The sequence below is a fragment of the Tripterygium wilfordii genome, chromosome 21, assembly GCF_013401445.1.
Source record: "Tripterygium wilfordii isolate XIE 37 chromosome 21, ASM1340144v1, whole genome shotgun sequence".
Taxonomy (NCBI): domain Eukaryota; kingdom Viridiplantae; phylum Streptophyta; class Magnoliopsida; order Celastrales; family Celastraceae; genus Tripterygium; species Tripterygium wilfordii.
The window spans coordinates 15477087-15497408 of NC_052252.1; the positions used below are offsets into that span (position 1 = coordinate 15477087).

The 20322-nt window shown below is 35.5% G+C and overlaps 4 protein-coding genes and 1 non-coding gene across 8 annotated transcripts; all 5 read left to right on the forward strand.

Annotated features, from left to right (window-relative positions):
* Nucleotides 1-1471: 1471 nt before the first annotated feature.
* LOC119988465 lies at nucleotides 1472-2508 on the forward strand. Its single transcript, XM_038833512.1, has 3 exons — nucleotides 1472-1812; nucleotides 1903-2189; nucleotides 2283-2508. The coding sequence occupies exons 1-3, from the start codon at nucleotides 1663-1665 to the stop codon at nucleotides 2314-2316; spliced, it is 471 nt and encodes a 156-aa protein (XP_038689440.1). The 5' UTR covers nucleotides 1472-1662; the 3' UTR covers nucleotides 2317-2508.
* A 1164-nt stretch (nucleotides 2509-3672) lies between these two features.
* On the forward strand, nucleotides 3673-4531 carry LOC119989693. 2 transcript variants are annotated; one of them, XM_038835357.1, is made up of 3 exons: nucleotides 3673-3862; nucleotides 3955-4045; nucleotides 4126-4531. In XM_038835357.1, the coding sequence occupies exons 1-3, from the start codon at nucleotides 3840-3842 to the stop codon at nucleotides 4342-4344; spliced, it is 333 nt and encodes a 110-aa protein (XP_038691285.1). In that variant the 5' UTR covers nucleotides 3673-3839; the 3' UTR covers nucleotides 4345-4531. The 2 variants fall into 2 exon arrangements, with proteins under 2 accessions (XP_038691285.1, XP_038691286.1); XM_038835358.1 differs by having other exon boundaries at nucleotides 3673-3859.
* A 4085-nt stretch (nucleotides 4532-8616) lies between these two features.
* LOC119990049 lies at nucleotides 8617-9617 on the forward strand. Of its 2 annotated transcripts, none has more exons than XM_038835868.1 (3): nucleotides 8617-8805; nucleotides 8957-9243; nucleotides 9331-9617. In XM_038835868.1, exons 1-3 carry the CDS (start codon nucleotides 8725-8727, stop codon nucleotides 9362-9364), a joined length of 402 nt encoding a protein of 133 aa, XP_038691796.1. In that variant the 5' UTR covers nucleotides 8617-8724; the 3' UTR covers nucleotides 9365-9617. The 2 variants fall into 2 exon arrangements, with proteins under 2 accessions (XP_038691796.1, XP_038691795.1); XM_038835867.1 differs by having other exon boundaries at nucleotides 8632-8877; nucleotides 9331-9610.
* Nucleotides 9618-13593: 3976 nt separating this feature from the next.
* Nucleotides 13594-14623, forward strand: LOC119989468. Of its 2 annotated transcripts, none has more exons than XM_038835004.1 (3): nucleotides 13594-13749; nucleotides 13895-13995; nucleotides 14064-14623. In XM_038835004.1, the coding sequence occupies exons 2-3, from the start codon at nucleotides 13921-13923 to the stop codon at nucleotides 14295-14297; spliced, it is 309 nt and encodes a 102-aa protein (XP_038690932.1). In that variant the 5' UTR covers nucleotides 13594-13749; nucleotides 13895-13920; the 3' UTR covers nucleotides 14298-14623. The 2 variants fall into 2 exon arrangements, with proteins under 2 accessions (XP_038690932.1, XP_038690933.1); XM_038835005.1 differs by having other exon boundaries at nucleotides 13622-13749; nucleotides 13898-13995.
* A 5632-nt stretch (nucleotides 14624-20255) lies between these two features.
* Nucleotides 20256-20303, forward strand: LOC119990249. Its single transcript, XR_005465984.1, has one exon. It is a non-coding gene; the product is annotated as a U7 small nuclear RNA (small nuclear RNA).
* Nucleotides 20304-20322: the final 19 nt, after the last annotated feature.

The window sequence follows — 20322 nt, forward strand, 5'->3', positions numbered from 1 at the left end:
GACAGAAACAAGTGCGGAAGAAGTTCGAGGAGATTCAGAGGGAACGCGAACAGCTGTGGAAGGAAACAATATCATTTCACAGCAGGGTAATGGCATCCGTGTCCGTCAAAGTTTAATGTTCCCAAATTCTAAAAGTAAGAGTCGAGAGCTATTCTACTATGCTCGCTCAACTCACTCGCTCTCTCAGCTCAGTATTTCCAAAACCAGAACCAGAACCAGAACATGAGCATATTTAAGTTGTTTGGCTAATACAATTCTGGCTTTGATTGCCAGGGACTTGATAGCCAAGCCAAAAGAAGAACAAAAGGAGTGTTGATGAATCCATATAGAACTAAGAAATAAGGCCTCTGTGAAGGTGTTTTTTTTTTCTTTTTTTTATCAGGCCTGTGTGAAGGTTTCGATAGAGTGCTATGTTTTGCATAATGTGAAAAAATATTAATTATGTAGAGGCTAATTATATTTGTATTTAAGATTGTGTTTCATTAACTTTAAAAGCAAATAGCACAAATCTTTTTAAACCAACAAAAATTGAAAAAAATCACTATAAAACTTTGTAGCCTTAAAATTAAAATTTTTAATTAAGTATAAATCACGGGATTTTTTGATTAAGTGTTGTAGTATTTGACATTTTACGATGCTTTTGGAGAAGCGCTATTTGTGTTTTTAATTAACGACACTTCTATAAAGTGTCGCGTTTTATCGGACGGCACTTACTGAGTAAGTGTCGTTAATCAACGGCGCTCTATTTATAAGCGTTGCAATATACTATGAGCCAACGATTTCGCACAAGTTTTTTTTTTTTTTTTAATTACGACCCTCTTTAGAAAGCGTCGAAAATATAGCATATTCACGACGGTTTTATTAAAACATCGTTACTGCTAACTACTTTTACAACGCTTTAGTGGATAAGCGCCATGAATGTGTTTCGAGCGTCGACACTTTTTAAAAAGCGCAGGCCATAAGTGTCGTGATTGATAGTAGTTTTTATAGTGAATTTTGAGATCGCATTATCATTCATCACTCTAATCCGGTATATCCACGGAAACAAGAATCACAGAGCGGATAATATAATTGATTGTTTGTGGTGTCGATTTTTTTATAAGATTTGTTAGGGTCTTATTTTAATCCACGCATATACAAAATTATTTATTTATTCTCTCAATATGATATTTATCCTATCTATAAAATTAAATTAAATTAAATGAGCGTGATATTCGGTGGAGTGATAAAGACGTTGGAATTGGATCCTAATTGGCATGTATCCTCCCTACGAAGCAACTGCTGTCCAATATTGAATATTCGTCCACAAATAGTAAAATAAAGAGACGACCAAGAAATTCGATAACTCGTCCACTAGGAAAGTAGGAATCGCGCGATTCACTTGCGAGCTCGCGCGACACCGCCCGTCTTAATTTAAGAAATCGCGAGCTCCTTCCAAGTTCTATCTACAAACAAGCTTCCCCTCATCATTTATATTATATGACCCAAATTAGCTTTTTTCTTTGATTAAGTTTCTGAGAACAACAACTTTCCTTGACTTTCTCGTAGATTACTTCGTTGAATTTTCTTAACTTGCTGCTTATCTTGCGCTATAAATAGGTGCTCCATCTTTGAAGTTCAAAGCTCTTTGATAGTTCTTTTCCAGAGCCAAAAAAATAATAAATGAAGTTCTTGCTATCGAATCGTCGTGCGCTCTCTTCTTCATGCCCGGGGCTTGCTAGAGTTAAGGGTGGACGAAATTGGGTATGCAAAACAAGTTCCAGCAATATTGTCCGTAAAAAGCCCAGAAGATTACTCAACAGAAGGCAATCGGTAACAAACCATCAACTTACTTAGTCTCTTAATTTGATTTTTTTTTTTTTTTATGTTCAAATTGGTTTCTAACATTAGTTGTCTACGTAGAATAAGAGAGAGGTACTGAATGGGAAAATAAAGGAACGCATAGCTCGCCTGAGGTTGGAGATGGCAGAGATTAGTGCGGAGCAAAAGAGCATTGCGGAGGGACAAAAACAAGTGCGGAAGAAGACCGAGGAGATTCAGAGGGAACGCGAGCTGCTGTGGAAGGAAACAGAGCTCATTGCGCAGCAGAGTAAGGGCATCCGTGAACGTTTAAATTTAATGTTCCAAATTTTGAAGGCAAGAGTCGAGAGCGATTCTGCTAAGGTCGCTCAACTCACTCGCTCTCTCAGGTTAGTATACTCTTCCAATACCAAAACCATAACATGAATATGAACATGATATTTAAGTTGTTTGGCTAATACAATTCTTGCTTTGATTGCCAGGGACTTGATGATAGCGAAGCCAAATCCAAAATAAGAACAAGAGGACGTGTTGATGAATCCATATGGAACTAATAAATAAGGCCTATGTGAAGGTTTCTACAGAGTGCTATGTTTTGCATAATGTAAAAAAAAAAATTATGTAATTATGTAGAGGCTAATTATATTTGTATTTAAGATTGTGTTTCATTATAAGCAAATCGCACAAATCTTTTACAACCAACAAAAATTGAGAAAAATCTCTACAAATGTAGCGTTGTAAATTTCATGGCATTTGCAGATTTGGAAAAAAAAAAAAAAAAACAACTCTACAGCACTTTTATTGGCACATCAGTATGAGATCAATAACCACTAAAAAAACAGTTTTTTTGCGATGAAATAAATTCCATCACAAACTCCGTAATTTACGACAGAAATATAACAAATTTCCTTTGCAAGAGTTTGAAATTTTATAACTTTTTACGATGGAAAAACACTTTCGTCACAAACCCTTTTCGCCGCAAATTCCATCATAGATATTGGCGTGAATTCCTATAAAAAATAGCGACGATTTAGCGATTAAAATTAGCAATGATAATGTTTTTCCATCGCGAGGAAATATTTCTCCGTCGCTAATTTAAGAACGAACAATATTTTATGTCGCTAAACTATAATCATAATATTTTAATTAAATAATAAATAGTTGAAGTTTACCTAATAGCGACGGAAATTCTATCAAAAATTGGATAATTTTTTTTTATTTTGCAACGGCGCGTCTGTCACAAAGTGGTTCCACGTGGCATTAAGATACAAAGAATCACATTTTCTTTTAATTATTTATAGATTGATAAAATAAATCATATTTTCTTTTAATTATTTATATATTTAAAAAATGAGATTTTATTTTTACAAAAGATAAAATATTTTAATTAAAAATTTAAGATACAATGAATCACATTTTCTTTGAATTTATTTTATAGAGTTTTACAAAACAAAGGAGATTCTTTTTAATGAAACATTCAATGTACAATGAATTCACCTTTTAAAAATTTTGTGTTGTAAAAAAATGTCATAAGTCAATTTATAATAATTTAAAGATGATGATGTGAATGCATGAAAAAGCTCTAAAAATGAGATTGTGATACAATGAATCACGTTTTCTTTTAGTTATTTATAGATTTAAAAAATTGAGTTTTCTTTTACAAAAAAAATATTTATAATTAAAGATCTAAGATACAATGAATCACATTTTATTTATAGATTTTTTAAAAAATGAGATTGTTTTTAATGAAACTTTCAATGTATAATGACTTCATTTTTTAATTTTATTTTGTAAAAGACAAAATGTCACATGTCAATTTAAAATAATTTGAAAATGATGATGTAAATGCATGAGAATGGTCTACTCTCTGAAGCGCGCGAGATAGTCAAGTGACGCGCGAGAGCCAAGCTTTCGGACTATAAATTTCGAAAGTTCTAGAACACTATACTTACACACTATTTATACCCGTTAGGACAACATTGTTCAATCATTACATACCTTACATCATTTCTCCTCCTCTGTGTCGTACGGGTTCTGTTATGTTCCTTTTGTTTGCGAGGTGGTATGTGTGTAAATTAAACTGAAGACGCCATATATTGCAAAAAGTTCTTGATCGACAAATCACTAATTCTGTTTTTTCATTTCGAAAACTAGGCACGTGAGGAGATCAATAATGTCAAAGAAGAAACCGGGAAAACTCAACGGCCTTGAACGACGTCGTAAGACAAAGAGAAGCTGCCTCGAGGTATGCATGAAAGAAAATACGTTCAGAATTTCAGATCTCTCTCTCTCTCACTTTTAACAATTCTGTTAATTTCTTATCAGAAACGGAAGGCGACGGTGGAGAAGTTGAGTGTGAAATTCGTTAAGAAGAAAGAAAACATTCAGCGGATGAAGAAGGAGGTGGACGATATGATGGCCACACTGGACGAGACAGAATCCGAATGCGCCACGATAAGGAACGAGCACAAGCTGGCGATTGAGCGGAACGACGACCTCCAATTCTTCCTCGACTACATGCTGTTTACCTTGTTGCGCGGATGAGTCATAGTGGTAGACTATATATAGTCCACGTTATTCTTTGATTATGTCAAAGTTGTGAGTTGTAGTGATTGTTAATGATGCCTAGTATTTCTCATCTGTCAATAATGACGGCTATCTCTCACCCAGTTGAGAGTTAGTAGGAGGTTGTTGGAGTCATATAGTGATGGACTATGTCCAGCTTATTCTTTGTTCTTTTTTTTTTTTTTAACAGGGGTTTGGGGTGTGGGTAGGATTCGAACTCACATCTTGATGGATGGGTGATTTCTTACATTTGGGGTGTGGATAGGATTCGAATCCACGTCCTGATGGGTGGGTGATCCCTTACATGCAACGTGATTGTCATTCAACCAACTGCTCACTTGCTGTTCTTTGTTAATAATGTCTAATATTTTTGTCTTATTACCTATCATATTATGTACTTCAATAAAATAATAATTCTTTCCTTATCTTTTATTATTTTATTAATATAAATTAATGCTATTTAAAATTAGTACTGCATCTGGGTTTGCTTGAGATGGTGCCTCATAATAAATGCTATTTAAAATAATAAATTGTCATTTAAAATTGATTAATGCTTGAGATGGTGTTGTGTAATGAAATCTGGTTTTCTGAGAAGACCAAATGTAAACCCGTGATGCACGACCTGCGGATTGAAGAACAAATTAATCATACATAAATCCTATATCACTGCAGTGTACGTGATGGACGAGCGATCCACCTTACTAATGCAGAACGAAAACTGATAAAGGCACGAACTTCATCAATATCTTAAATTACAAGTAAACTCAAAGAATACTATGAAACGGTGTGTTTATTTTATTTTCAAGATACCTCTTCAAAGAGGTTACAATGCCTTAAATAATAATTCAGAACCCTAATTGCGACATAATTATTAAAGAAAATTCTAATTACGACATACTTAATACGTAAAATAATATAATTATGTAACAAATTATGGGAAGAGATTAGAATTTAATCAGAGAAAAATTTATCCCATTAGAATTTAATCACCCAACCAAATTGAATTAGGACTCTAGTAAAATTTTGATCAAAAAATATGATATTATTTTTATTATCTCAGACTTTGACCCGAACCGCATGGACAGACGGCGGCACGTGTGGTGGTTTGGTCAAATGACTCATGGTGTGAATAATCTCTACATCACAAAACTTTTGATGCCCTTGGGCTTAAATAATAAGTCCAACACTCCCACTTATAAATTAACATTCACATTGAAGTTTTCACGATGAGACTTTTGCACACACACTTGTCTTTTTGGGTTTAGGAGCCATTCACAGTTTCACACATGGTTTATTCTAAGATTTCCAACAATTTGTTCCCACGCAAGCAACGCGCGATTCACTTGCGAGCTCGCGCGATTCCGCCCGGTCTTAATTTAAGAAATTACTAGCTTCGTCCAATTAAGTTCCACCAACAAACAAACTTCCCTCATCATTTATATGATCTAAATTGGCTTTTTCTTTAATTAAGTTTCTAAGAAAACAACTTTCACTGACTGTCTCTTACATTACTTCATTGTTATTTGGTAACTTGTTGCTTACCCCGCACCGCTATATGTACGTGCTCCATCCTTTTTTTTTAGTTTTCTAACGTTAGTTCTGTACAAAGAACAAGAGAGTAGTACTGAATGAGAAAATAAAGGAAGACATACCATGGCTGAAGTCGGAGATGACGGAGAGTAGTATGGTGTTGTGCTAAAATCATCAATACCCACAAGTCAATAGCATCAAATCAATTGACTAAACCAATTAACAATAAACAATATCTGAGCAAATCAAAACGGTAAAGAGACAAGACAAGAGATATACGAGGTTCGGCACAACTTGCGTACGTCCTCGGACAACAAAGAACCAATTTCACTATATGGCGAATTCACAAATCAAGAGAGACTATCAAATACTTGTAGAGCAAGCCCACCCTAGATGTTATATTGTTCCTACAAACTCTCTCAACAAGCAAACCAATGGAGAAACCAACAAAGAAAATAAGCCCACTTATCCACAAGGCAATTGGAACCCCAAAAGTCGCTCTCTTGGATACATATGCTCTCTCTCAAGTGTTCCCCTTTATAAGTGATATCTCTCTCTGTTTTTCTCTCTAAGAGGCGGCCAAGCCAACCCTCAAACTAAAATAAAACCCTAAAGGTTCCATTTATACAAGTATGTTCCGAAACTACAGAATTCTGTCAAGTGTCCAGACGGTTCAATAAAAAAAACAGCATGTCTCCAAAAACTGGGCTAACTATCCGGATGGCACCCATTAGGTGTCCAGACACTTATCCACCAAAAACACCACAATGAGCCAAAAATTCAACATGTGGAGCAAAAAAGCATCACGGAGGGACTGAAACAAGTGCGGAACAAGTACGAGGAGATTCAGAGTGTACGCGAGCAGCTGCGGAAGAAAACAAAGCTCATTTCTCAACAGAGTCATGGCATCCGTGTCCGTCTAAGTTTAATGTTCCAAATTTTGATAGCAACAATCGAGAGCTATTCTACTATAGTCACTCAACTCACTCGCTCTCTCGGGTCAGTATACTCTTCCAAAACCAAAACCAGAAGACGAGCATATTTAAGTTGTTTGGTTAATAATACAATTCTAGCTTTGATTGCCAGGGACTTGATGATAGCCAAGCCAAAAGAAGAACAAAATGAGTGTTGATGAATCCAGATAGAACTAAGAAATAAGGCCTCTGTGAAGGTTTACTTTTTTTTTTTTTGTTAATCCGGTCTATGTGAAGGTTTCTGCAGAGTGCTATGTTTTGCATAATGTAAAAACATAAATTATGTAGAGGCTAATTATGTTTGTACTTAAGATTGTATTTTATTCTATGTAAATAGCACAAATCTTTTACAACCTACAAAAATTGAGAAAAAAAAAAATTACTTTACATATAGCGTTGCAAATCTTCATGGCATTACAGATTTGAAAAAAAAATAATTAATGGCACATCATTATGAGACCAATAACAGATAGAGTTCTAGAACTCCATAACCTGCACCTATATACAGATTTATATATTTATATATTTATATAAATACAGACAATAGTTTGCTAATCACGTGTGCGTGGTAGGTAGGTACATGAAAATTTTCATGTTCATATAAATGTTAAGATAAAAGTTGACAACTAAACAAAATATTAAACATGAAAAATTGATTTTCTTTTCCGAAGCTTTATTTGTTCCCAGTAAAATCTAGTTTTTTTTTTTTGATAAGTCGGATAATTTTATTAGGATATTAAACGGAGAATTCAACTTGAATGGTAAAGGAGAATTCAAAACAGTATGCTTTCCTATCCCCTTAGAAAACCCAGACCAATTTAAAAGACATGAACTAGACATGACCCCTTCCAACTTTACCGTCCCTTGTCATTAATATGAAAGAACATTTCACAGTCCTCGCAAACTGTAAGATGTTAATGCCACAAATCAATTTGACTAGGATTATCCTTTTGATGGGGTTAGTGTTGTATTTGAGGCTCCGCAATTCTTTAAAATCTACAATTCACATCTATCTAGGGTCTACAATTTACATCTAATGGTGGAGATAAAATTAGACAAAATTTTCAAATAGAAAAATAAAAATGTGGTGTGATGTGACACACCTCCCAAATCATTGGATTCAGATTATATACTCTAAAATTTTAAAGGAATTGCTGGGCTCCAGATATATTAAATATCCCCCATCAGAAAGATGTGAGGATTCTTCATTCTTTATAAGGACAACCACACCTTTAACAATTAACTAGGTCTTTTCATGAACTTAGTGATTTGGGCTAAAACTCAATTGCTGAGCACATGAGGAACAAACCTGAGAGGTAATCCGATGTATTTACGGAAATCGAAACCTCAAATCGGATAATGTAATTGATTGTTTGGGGTATGAATTTTTGACAAAATTAGCTAGTATCGTATTTTAATCCACACATACAAAAAAAAAAGTACTTATTTATTCTGTCAATATGATATTTATCCTCTCTATAAAATAAAATGAGTGTGATATTCGGTGGGGGTGATAAAGACGTTGGAATTGGTAAAATAAAGTCATAACGAGACGACCAAGAAATTCGATAACTTGTCCACTAGCAACGCGCGCGATTCACTTGCGAGCTCGCGCGACATCGCCCGGTCTTAATTTAAGAAATCACGAGCTCCTTCCAAGTTCCGCCACCAAACAAACTTCCCCTAGCTTTTTCTTTATTAAGTTTCTGAGGAAAACAACTTTCCTTGACTTTATCGTACAATACTTCGTTGATTTTTCTTAACTTGCTGCTTACCCTGCAACGCTATAAATACGTGCCCCCCTTTGAAGTTCAAAGCCCTTTGATAGTTCATTTCCAGAGCAAAAAATAAATAAATGATGTTCTTAGTATTGAATCGTTGTGCGCTATCTACTTCACGCCCCGGGCTGGCTAGAGTTAAGAGTGGACGAAATTGGGTATGCAAAACAAGTTCCAGTAATATTGTCCGTAAAAAGCCCAAAAGATTACTCAATAGTAGAAGGCAATCGGTATCATACAATCCAACGTACTTAATCTCTTAATTTGATGTTTTTTTTTAATGGTTTCTAACATTAGTTGCCTACGTAGAATAAGAGAGATGTACTAAAGGAGAAAATAAAGGAACGCATAGCGCGGCTGAGGTCAGAGATGGCGGAGACTAGTGTGGAGCAAAAGAGCATCGTGGAGGGACAAAAACAAGTGCTGAAGAAGACCGAGGAGATTCAGAGGGAAAGCGAGCAGCTGCGGAAGGAGACAAAGCTCCTTTCGCAGCAGAATAATGACATCCGTGAACGTTTAAATTTAATATTCCAAATTTTGAAAGCAAGAGTCGAGAGCGATTCTGCTAAGGTCGCTCAACTCACTCGCTCTCTTAGGTTAGTATACTCTTCCAAAAGCGAAACCGTAACATGAACATGATATTTAAGTTGTTTGAATAATACAATTCTTGCTTTGATTGCCAGGGACTTGATGATAGCCAAGCCAAATCCAAAATAAGAACTAGAGGAAGTGTTGATGAATCCATATGGAACCAAGAAATAAGGCCTACGTGAAGGTTTCTACAGACTGCTATGTTTTGCATAATGTAAAAAAAAGTTATGTAATTATGTAGAGGCTAATTATATTTGTATTTAAGATTGTGTTTCATTATAAGCAAATAGCACAAATCTTTTACAACCAACAAAAATTGAGAAAAATCTCTACAAATATAGCGTTGTAAATTTCGTGGCATTTGCAGATTTGGAAAAAAAAACTCTACAGCACTTTTAATGGCACATCATTATTATGAGACCAATAACTATTAAAAAATGGATTTTTTGCCACAAAATATATTCCATCGCAAACCCCATAATTTACGATGGAAATATAATAAATTTTCATTGCAAAAGAGTTTGAAATTTCAGAACTTTTTTGCCACGGAACATCTCCGTCACAAACGCTTTCCGCCACAAATTCCATCATTGATTTTGGCAATAATTTCTGCCAAAATTAACAATGATTTAGTGATGGAAATTAGTGACGAAGAAATATTCCGTCGCTAATTAGCGATGAACAATAAATTCCACAGCTAAACTATAATTATAACTAAATAATAAATAGTTGATAATTATTTAATAAAGATGGAAATTCCATCACAAATTGTTTTTTATTGATTATTTAGCGACAGAAAGTCCGTCGCAAACCAGTTCCGCTATTAATTTTCTATCTCAAATCCAACGCAAATTCTGTCGCAAAATATTTGTGAAGAGCTGTTTAGCTTTTTTCTGTAGTCGCAGACTTGTTATGCGACGGAATTTCCTTATTTTGTGACAAAAAAATCCATTGCAAAATACATGTTTTCTTGTAGTGGATAGAGAGAGTTCTATAACTCTATTACCTTTACATTCATATTTATATAAATATCTATACATATATAGAGTTCTATAACCAAGAAAAAAAGAGCTCATTTTTTAATTTATTAACTAATTAAAGAAAATGGGGCATGGGGAATACATAGTTATTATGCTTCATTTGGTGACGCTTACACTCCAACACATATGCACAACTAAACACCTAAATAATCAACTCGAAGGCTTATACTAACTCATTCCAATTAATATATAGTGGCTTATAATTAGCTAGTTTAAAAACATTTAACAGTTTTTTTATTGAGAAAGAAAGTTACATTAAGCCAAAAGACAAACTACAAAAGCCAGAGTTATCCCTCCTCACAAGAGAAACGATCTCTGACGGAAAAGAAGCCGACCAAATAGTCCTCCCAACAACATGTTTTGCCATTCTTGCCAAGGAATGAGCAGCAACATTGCCATCGAGAGGGACATATCGACATTGAGTAACACCGAGAGAAGACATGAGAGCTTTTGCCTCTCTTACAAAGTGACTCATTCTAGAATCAAGATACTCATCTCCAACCAAAGCATGGACAACATTAATGGAATCAACCTCAAGCATAAAATCCCGATAACCTGTATCCTGAAGACACCGTAATGAACAAAGAGCAGCAAGGAGTTCAGCATAGGTGGGATCAACTCTACCACAAATCCTTCAGACAAGCAGATCAAAGCAGACCCCATATGGTCACGCAGTATAGCCCCATCCCCTATGTCGTTCGTAGCAGCAAATACAGCCCAATCAACATTCAACTTTAGGTAACCAACATCAGGGGCCTTCAACATTCAACTTTTGTAGTCCAAAGAGACCACAAACCAGACGAAGCAAATTTAATTGATCCTCAGTCGAACCCAATTGAAGAACTGCACTCACCCAATCCATGAACTGTAGCCCACGGCCTAGAGCATAAATTAAACCAAAGTCAAGATCACACCATAATCTATCCGCTATTGGGCATCTCCTAAAAATGTGTTCAACATCCTCAAACGCACCCCCACACAGCAAACACCCATCAAAGTTTCCAACAGTAGGTGGCAAATCTTCACCGGAACGGGCACAAACCCACATTTTAGACCAAGGAAAATCCATCGCAGCATTCGAGGAAGAAGAAGAAGGGTCCAATTGAAGCTTCCAATTCATAGCTTGATGGCAAGCACTCTTAACCGAATATTTCCCATTAGACTCCCAATGCCAAATAATAGAATCCATGGTTTTCTCCCGAGGTAAAGGAATGGACAAAATAGTTTCAGCTTCAAAAGGGAGAAAATTTTCTCAAACACGGCTGGAAATCCAGGATCTATTCTGATCATCAATCAGAGTGCTTACACTAGACTCAGCAATATTAGCATCCAAAGGTGACACAGATTTAAAAGAATGAGGGTTAGGCAGCCAAGGATCCATACCAATTCGAAGCCCCATTCCACTCCCAACCCTCCATTTCGACCCACGACTAGTCAGACCAATGGATTGCCACAAGCTGCGCCATGTGAAAGACGGGTTTGTACCAAGCTGTGCCTCAAGAACAGAACACGTAGGGAAATATCTTTCTTTAAAAATTCTTGCCACTAACGATTGTGGACATTTCAGCATTTGCTAAATGTTTTTCCCACGTAGAGCATTATTAAAGCATTCCAAGTCTCTTAGCCATTTGCTTGGATTTTGTTAATTGGTCCCACCTAGTCCAATGAATTTTTGACTTCCTTTTTTAGAACCCCACCAAAACCCAATCATACGCTTCATAATCCATTGTGAAATGGATCGAGGAAGCTTAAAATAAGACATAGCATATGAGGGAATTGCTTGCATCACAGACTTTAGCATAACTTCCTTCCTTCCCTGAGATAAAAATCTTTCATTCCAACCATTAATGTGTTTCGTAACCCTGTCTTGAATATAGCCGAAAACCTCACATTTTGACTTACCAATCATAGCAGGAAAACCCAAATAAACTCCACCAAATAAATTATATTATACCTTATAATATGATTTATTTTAGATAGCTTAAAATAAACTCCACCAAACAAAACCTAAAACTCCTCTGTCAAAGCTATCGTGCCTATGATCATTAATAAATCAATATTGCATCTCTTTCTTCTTCTTTTTTTTTCTTCTACAAAGCAAAAAGAATTACAAATAAACAAAATCAATATAAAATAAATAAAAACAATATCCACCTACAAAATTTGTTCTTAATTTTCAACACTAAGGACATTTCGCTCTCATCCTACAAAAACAATGTGCGCCAGCAGTTTTTTTTTTCCCTTCTTTTATTTATAATCATGTGCGCGCGCCGCAGTTTTTATTTTTCTTTATTTTTAGGGTATTTCCCGTTCAAAATAAACACACAACATGAATGAACTTGTATCTCAAATTCCCAATCTACACAATATTAACACACTATGAGTCTATGAGAGCAAACAGTTCAAAAAGATCTAAAGGTGCCGAAGGGGATGATGAAGAAGGTGAGGCTGGTGTTGTTTTTTTCATTACAGGAGAAGGGATGGAGGAAATTCAAATTGGAGACCTCTATGAGATACTACACACAAGATTGTCATCTGAGTTACTCGTGATTCTCGATTGGTATGGTTCTTGAATCAACAATTTAATTAGTATTTTACCAAAGAGTTTTCATGCACGACTCGGAAAGGTATCAAATTTTTGAATATTCAATTATTTGATTTTTGTCGGTTCCATCCACGCCCTTTCTTATATTGTGTATGATATAAAATAAATTTTGTAACACCAACACAAACTGACATGATTGAAAACAAAAGAACAATTATTGAGTACTGGTCGTATTATGCAAACCTTAAAACCTTATTAATAATAATAATAAAAAAACCTCCGTGAATATTCTAAGAAAAAAAGAAGAGATATTCAATAGAATATACTTTGGTCAACAAACTTTAGTTTTGATTTTGGTTCATTGAAACTAACCATCCAAACACACTTAGATATTTTGATGCCTAATGAAAATATCCTCTCTCTTTTTTAAAAAAATTTCTCTTTTATAATATCACTAATGAAATGATCGATGAGGACAGAGAGGTTTGGCCAAATTCATCGAAGGTATTGTTCAATTTAGGCCTAACGTACCGCTTGGGATTGATGTGGTTTTCGGACGTGTTATGTCTTAACATACTTGGAATTTGGACGAAGAATAGTTGTTAATTATACACGAGTAAATTGTTGTTAAGGATAAGTCAATAACGTAATTTATTTATAAAAATAATAAAGAGACGTGTCAAATGTAGATAACCCAAGTCAAGTAGATGACTTTTGAACCGCGCGAGACAGTTGAGAGTCGCGCTTTCCCACTACCATTGCCGTTCGATCAGCTGAAAATTTCAAAGAAATTCAGAACCACCCCTATACTCGCACACTATCTTATGTTTTGCTTTATAAATAACATTATCTTAATTAATTCTCCTCCAAGCAAAGTGGTACGGGCTTTGTTCTGTTCTGTTCCTTGCACGTCCTTTGTTTGCGAGGTATAATCTCTGTGTAAATGTAACTGAATCTGAATGAATCGCAAAAGTTTCTCAATTAAGGAATTTGAATGCCTAATTACATTTTTGAATCTGATTCGACTTCGGTTTCAACAAATCTCTAAAATTCTCTCTTTTTTTATTGCAGCAGCTAGTCAAGTGAGGGGATCCGTAATGTCAACGAAGAAACCGGAAATCGCACACGGCCTTAAACGACGTCGTATGACAAAGAGAAGCTGCTTCCTTGAGGTTTGTATGAAATACGTTCAGATCTATCTTTTTCGTCACTTTTAACAATTTCTTTTTTTTTTTATCAGAAACAGAAGGCGACGGTGGATAAGCTGAGTGCGAAGTTAGCTAAGAAGAAAGAAAAGATTAAGCGGATGAAGAACGGGATAAACGATATGATGGCGAAACTGGAGGACGTGGAATGGGAATGCGCCAGAATGAGGGAGGAGTATCAGCTGGCGATTGAGCAGAACGTCGACCTCCAACTCGCGCTCGACTACATACTGTTTGCCTTCTTGCGCGGAGGAGACGCTGGAAGCTGACTATCCGTATGTGTATTATTCGCATGCCCGTTTCCTATTTTAATTCTGAATTAGCTGATAGCATTGTGGGGGGAAGGAAGGCGAAGGTTGTCCTTATGTTGATTGGGGGATAAATAAGGAAGATGGAAGAGTATAAATTATGTGTATGTAATTTTGGCATGCGATTTCCTATTTCCTTAGTTGATTGTGAATATGCTGATAGTGCTGCTGTTGGGGAAAGAAAAGAGAAAGGTTGTTCTGTATGTTGATTAAGGATGAAATAAGGAAAAGATGGAGGAGTATAATCAATGAACCATGTTTTACATTGTAGACTTGTATTGGCAAAATCTCTGCATTTGCATTAAAGCTGGAAGTCTATACTTATGCTAATTTCATGCTGCACAAGGTGCACTTTGGCTTGCATTCTGCAGTAGCACCACTGATCTGTGTGATCAGTAAATATTATTAGTTTGCACTCACCATGATTTTAGAGGTCTTCTGGTGGTGAAGTAAAAGAAAGACAGAAAGAAATATACATATACCACTACCACATCTTTGACGCGCATTTGAAGATATAACACTGTTGAAATTGTATCGAAATCGTTATATAATTTCTTAGTTATGTTTATGCTCAGACATAATTAGTTCCTCATACTCAAGTATGGGACAATCATGTCGAATATTATGGAACACATTGATATATCATACGCAGACATGGGAATAATGAGATGGAATGGTGGTCTCGGTTTTATGGTTACTTAAAATCAGTTCTACCCATCCATGATAGGAGATTCGAAGCTGATACCAAATTTGATAATATTGAACATGCAACTGGATAATCATCGATCGGGTTCCATTATTTGATTATTATCCGTGTCTCTTTCTATAAAGAGTAGAAGCTAAGTTACAAATAAGGAATGTTTGCTTCCTATTGGTTTAGTATATTAGGGTGTTCAGGTCGATTATGCAATTGTATGTGGATACAATGGTGCGAGCCACTGCATTTTCTACCCTCCTTATACCGGTGAGTTCTAAGGAAGGTGTTTGAGAACGTCATGGTCTTTGGGAGTCTATCTATATAATATATGTCGTGGTGTACATATGCATTCATCATCGTAGAGCTTCTAATTTTAGAAAATTACTTTCATTCTGCTAGTGAAGCAAGAGACGTGTACACAAATCTCTAGGTCCTCTCTACTATGGTTGTTTTGGAAATGAAACTAGGTTACATTTTATTAATCTAAAATCATGTGACCAATGAACCATGCCCGGTAAGAGCAACTGCAGTAGTGTTAATTTGCTAGCCCAGCAAAAATCTATATTGGGTCCCACTTCTATTACATAAAAAGTGAAGGCAAACACGTCTCTCAATACAACTACATCAACAAAACACATCTCCCAATATAACTACATCAGCAAAACACAAAACCCCATACATATTTATTGGCCTAGACAAAATAACACCATTGCAAGTGCTCTTAGATTTGAGCACACCTAATTATCCCAAGCCTGGATAAATGACTGTCAATGTAAACTCTTTTGACTTCACGAGCATTAATCCAAAACATTTGAGATAAAGACTTGATGATATGATAATGACAATGACCTACATGTGGTCAATTTCTAGTCTTGCATTGTAAAACTGTAATTACACACTTATTCACCTTCCCTTCTTCTAGATTAAATTTTCATATCTAAATGTGTATTGAAAATTTTAGTGGACATAAGCACTTTGATTGAAATTGTTAACAATGTCAATAAAAAAAATAAAAAAAAATTAGCATTATACTCACATAGCCACATACAATGACACAATTATCATGTTATTTTTTAAAAAAAGTAACATTAGACAAACATTTACTTGTCTCATACAATGTCAACTAAAATAAAATAAAAACCATTAGCATTATATCCACATGCAATGATACAATTATAATGTTACTATTTCAAAACAATAACAATGTTACTGTTTCGAACAAGAATATTATACAATCAAATAACAGAGCCGTATGTGTTACGGCTTCTTAGAAGTGTTGCTAGTCAAAATTTTCTCAATTATCACTGATTATAGAAAGCAAATTGTTTTTGTGATTTGAATATAGATAGACAAATATAAGAATATAAAATAGTGATTAACAGAAATAAACTAGCATTAAGATTCCGATTTCACCAACTCTATTGTATTCAAATCATTTAACCGACAACTACCAATTCATTATGCATGTTCAAGATCAAGTCTCCTAGTTCATGTAATAGTAATGGGCATCTAACTTACTACGTGTATCTTAATTTGCAACCATCCATGGGTATCTAGACTGGTTAGGACAAACAAGGACGTATTAGAATCAATTGTAAATTGTGTAGCGATCACAAAAACCCTAGCATATGACATCTATGTCTAGGTAACTCTAGTGTTAAATTCCAAGAAATTGGTCTCAAATTGAGCATGGACATTTGCCACAATTTACATCACACTAATCAAATCTAGATGGTAATTAAGCATCAAGATTAAATTATTAATAAAGCATAGCAGTTTAACACTTGACTGACATGGGCTTCACAAGAGTTTGAGAATTTGGGCTGGATATCATGGCATGGTCTTTTTGGGCCTGAAAATACATGAAATAACAAAGTGACCTTCAAATATCATTTGCCAAGTAATTGAGCAAAAAATCTCACTTTAAACCTTATTTATTCACAAGTGCCCTCAATTTATCAATATCTTTTGTGTCTATTTTGGCACTTATCAAGACACACATAGAGAGAGCACGTCAAAGCTAGATCCAACCATTAATATTCATAACCAAAGATACTAGTAGTTTAGTGATCAATAACAACCATCAAAGTAAGAGCGCAAGCTCAAAAAGAAATAAATAATTCAAATCCAGAGAAATAAAAGGCAAACCAACTCAACAAACAAGAACCACCAGAAATCAAGCTGAATAGTGACGAGTCTATTTAAGTATTGTAACCTCTAAGAGCTTTTTTTAGTAGAATAAAATTGCATAGGTAGGCCATCTTTTGTTTCCAACAACTTTGGTATTCTTTCAGAATCTAATAAAAGTATTGAATCCTTAAGTATGATATTCGCGGGCCGTATCAGTAGATTTAAGTAAAAAGTTTATTTCATCATGATTTAAGAAAGTGGGAGAGCAATTAAAGATTGATATCCGAGAATTGAGGGAGGATTGGGTGCTGAATAATTCCTAGATCAAGTTAATGTTGTGGAGGAAGAGGAAAGTTTTGATGGATTATTAACACCTGTCTTTGATGAAGTGGTGGGTTTAAGCAAACCCTTCGTAGAGTTCGATGATGAATAAGACGAAAAATTATTATATACAATTTATGATGATTATAAAGATGAAGAATATAATTTTTTAAAATGTAAGAAGATTAAGGAATAAATAATGGAGGAGAAATCCTCATGAAGGGGAATCATACATTATGAAAATAGCAACTCATGACAATATTATGGTGCCTGTAATTCGTGTGAGGTAATCATACATTATGGACGGTGTATTCTATATAGAAAAAAACAAAAAAAAAAAGAAGCCCCTCTAGTGCTGCTATGCCCTACTGGCTTGAAGAGGCATTAGATATTCTATTTTTATTATTATTTGTCGTCATTATTATGATTCATAACTCCTAAGTCCTAACCAAAGATAAAGATTTTTGTAGGAATCAATTCATACTCTATTGGTAGTAGTCTCTATCATATTCTACGTTGTATGAAATTTCGATGTAGTTGTGTGAGTGAGACCCATAATTTGAAGAATTTTTACGGGTTAAATTTCTTGTGGTTATGGGGGACAGACGATGGCGTAAAGGCTAAAGAATTTGTTGAATAAAGAAACAGAAGACTACAAATCATTTGTAAATCCGAGGCGGAGTCCACGCCTGGATTCTCTATCTTAATTCTCTTGAATTACTCCTAGCTATTGCATGTCTGCTTGGGCATCTTTTTCTTTATTTCTTAGGGATGAAGCAATTAGAAGCCCCTCTACTACAACACCCATGAAGTTTAAGAGCATTCGCATAAGTTTCTTTAGTAGATTTAAAATACAAATAAAATATCACTTTTATCTATTTTACAGATTCCTTAAATAATTAATATTATATCAGATTATCTATCATATTCCCTATCTCATTAAAATAATTTTTTTTCTTTTATTATTCTATTAATATAATTAATTTGATTGAAATCTTTTTTTCCCCTCTCTGGTTCCATGGCCGCCGCACCCACTATCCACTTCCCGTCCGATCCCACACTTCCCTCTCCTTGTCTCTTCCCGTCCGATTCCACACATCTTCTCCAAGAACACAAAATTAATTCATATTCTTTCCACCACCGACAACCACCAAGCCTCTCCTTGTATCCACCTCTTCAACAAAACCCACATCTCGAATGAAAAGCCCTGTGCAGCCCTCTCTGGCGTCCGTGCAATTGCCTCAGGTGGCACCCTCACAATTTCATCAATAACAACCAAAGCCCATCAATTTCATCAATGACAACCAATTTATACCAACATCACCAAAGTCCCCAACAAACCACGTGAAGAACCACAAAGAAATGATCTCGATTGTGGCGTGATTCAATAAAAGCATAGCATCTGGTGATTGCGGCGGCGGAGAACTGGTGGTCGGAGATTTCTTCGACCAAGAATACCGATATTGGTCTCCCTTCATTGACATGAGAGACATATGATGGAAAGAGAAAGCTAGAGATAAAAGGGTTGAGAGAGAATGGATATATATCAATATTTTATTCTTAGGTAATGTTATAATGATTTTTTAGATGTAGAGAATCACTGTAGCAATCTATAATAAATCTTTAAAATAGGTTAAGTTTAGGTAATATGATGCAAAAGTGTTTTTTTGACTAATTTTCTATTTTTGTTCCCTATTTTATAGACAAACTCAAGTTTAAATAATATGATGTGGATGCTCGGTTAATATAAAATAAAATATGAACTTTAAACCCTTCTTATAATTTTCATTAAAGTTCCGTCAATCATGCTTTGAAGGGCTCAAGGTTTATATTTTATTGTAGAGGGGCTTAAAGTTCACCAATGGTGTGGGAAAGGGGCTTCTTGTTCTTCTATCCCCACTTCCTAAAAAATTGCGTTATTTACTTCCTGAAAAATTGTTGGCACACCTTCCTCGACAATCAATGTCATGCATTTCATGGTCTTTTATTTCCTAACAAATTGAATAATTGCTATCCTTCCTAGAAAATCATTGTCACATGCTGATTGTCTTTTTCCCTGAAATGTATATATAATCACATGATCTTCTTCATCAATTCGCAAGCAGAAGCCCAAAAAAAGAAGGTGGGGACTATTTGCACTCCTCATTTTTCCATTCACACCTCTCTTCCCCAACCACCAAATACGCTCCTTAGCCATCCCGAGTTTTTGGGCGATGAACTCCAGTCGGGCATCTCGGTGTCAGTTTCAGTCGATCAAGAGTTTGGTCTGGTTCGTATTTGGCCGATGAACTCGTTGGTGGTGGTGATTCACCGTTTCGTCACCGGATTCAACCGGATCAAAGCTTTTTCTTCACTACGGCCGCGAGCTTCAAAGGACGATCCCGGAGGCTACAAGCGATGGTTTGAGGCAAGGTTGATTGGGTTATGCCCGTAAGGGTCGAGAGAAGCTTTTCGGCATGTCAGTGGCCGGAAATGGTGGTCGGAATCGGAGCTTTTTCTTCACTACGGCCGGGAGCTTCCAAGGACGATTCCGGAGGCTACGGGCGACAGTTTGAGGCGAGGTTGGTTGGATTATGCTCGTGAGGGTTGAGAGAAGCTTTTCGGTATGTCAATGACCGGAAACGGTGGCCGATATTGGTGAGCGTGAGAGGAGAGAGATTTGGGGTGTGAATGGATTTGTTAAGGACGTCTTTGGTGGTTGGGAAAAGGGGATGTGAATGGGGAAATGGAGAATGCAAATAGTCCACACCAAAAAAAAGACAACAAAAATGAAATTTTATTTCTCTTTAAAAATTTGTCTTGCAGGTGTAAGTACCAAAACATCTGTGATAGAGGAGG

What these genes read in the sequence shown, in the direction of transcription:
- LOC119988465 (XM_038833512.1), top strand. Translation starts at nt 1,663, where the DNA reads ATGAAGTTCTTGCTATCGAATCGTCGTGCGCTCTCTTCTTCATGCCCG. An exon ending in TACTCAACAGAAGGCAATCG is followed by an intron (nt 1,813 to 1,902) that starts GTAACAAACCAT and finishes TTGTCTACGTAG; the next exon opens with AATAAGAGAGAGGTACTGAA. An exon ending in CAACTCACTCGCTCTCTCAG is followed by an intron (nt 2,190 to 2,282) that starts GTTAGTATACTC and finishes TTTGATTGCCAG; the next exon opens with GGACTTGATGATAGCGAAGC.
- LOC119989693 (XM_038835357.1), top strand. Translation starts at nt 3,840, where the DNA reads ATGTTCCTTTTGTTTGCGAGGTG. An exon ending in TTCCTTTTGTTTGCGAGGTG is followed by an intron (nt 3,863 to 3,954) that starts GTATGTGTGTAA and finishes TTCGAAAACTAG; the next exon opens with GCACGTGAGGAGATCAATAA. An exon ending in CAAAGAGAAGCTGCCTCGAG is followed by an intron (nt 4,046 to 4,125) that starts GTATGCATGAAA and finishes ATTTCTTATCAG; the next exon opens with AAACGGAAGGCGACGGTGGA.
- LOC119990049 (XM_038835867.1), top strand. Translation starts at nt 8,725, where the DNA reads ATGATGTTCTTAGTATTGAATCGTTGTGCGCTATCTACTTCACGCCCC. An exon ending in TCAATAGTAGAAGGCAATCG is followed by an intron (nt 8,878 to 8,956) that starts GTATCATACAAT and finishes TTGCCTACGTAG; the next exon opens with AATAAGAGAGATGTACTAAA. An exon ending in CAACTCACTCGCTCTCTTAG is followed by an intron (nt 9,244 to 9,330) that starts GTTAGTATACTC and finishes TTTGATTGCCAG; the next exon opens with GGACTTGATGATAGCCAAGC.
- LOC119989468 (XM_038835004.1), top strand. Translation starts at nt 13,921, where the DNA reads ATGTCAACGAAGAAACCGGAAATCGCACACGGCCTTAAACGACGTCGT. An exon ending in AGAGAAGCTGCTTCCTTGAG is followed by an intron (nt 13,996 to 14,063) that starts GTTTGTATGAAA and finishes TTTTTTTATCAG; the next exon opens with AAACAGAAGGCGACGGTGGA.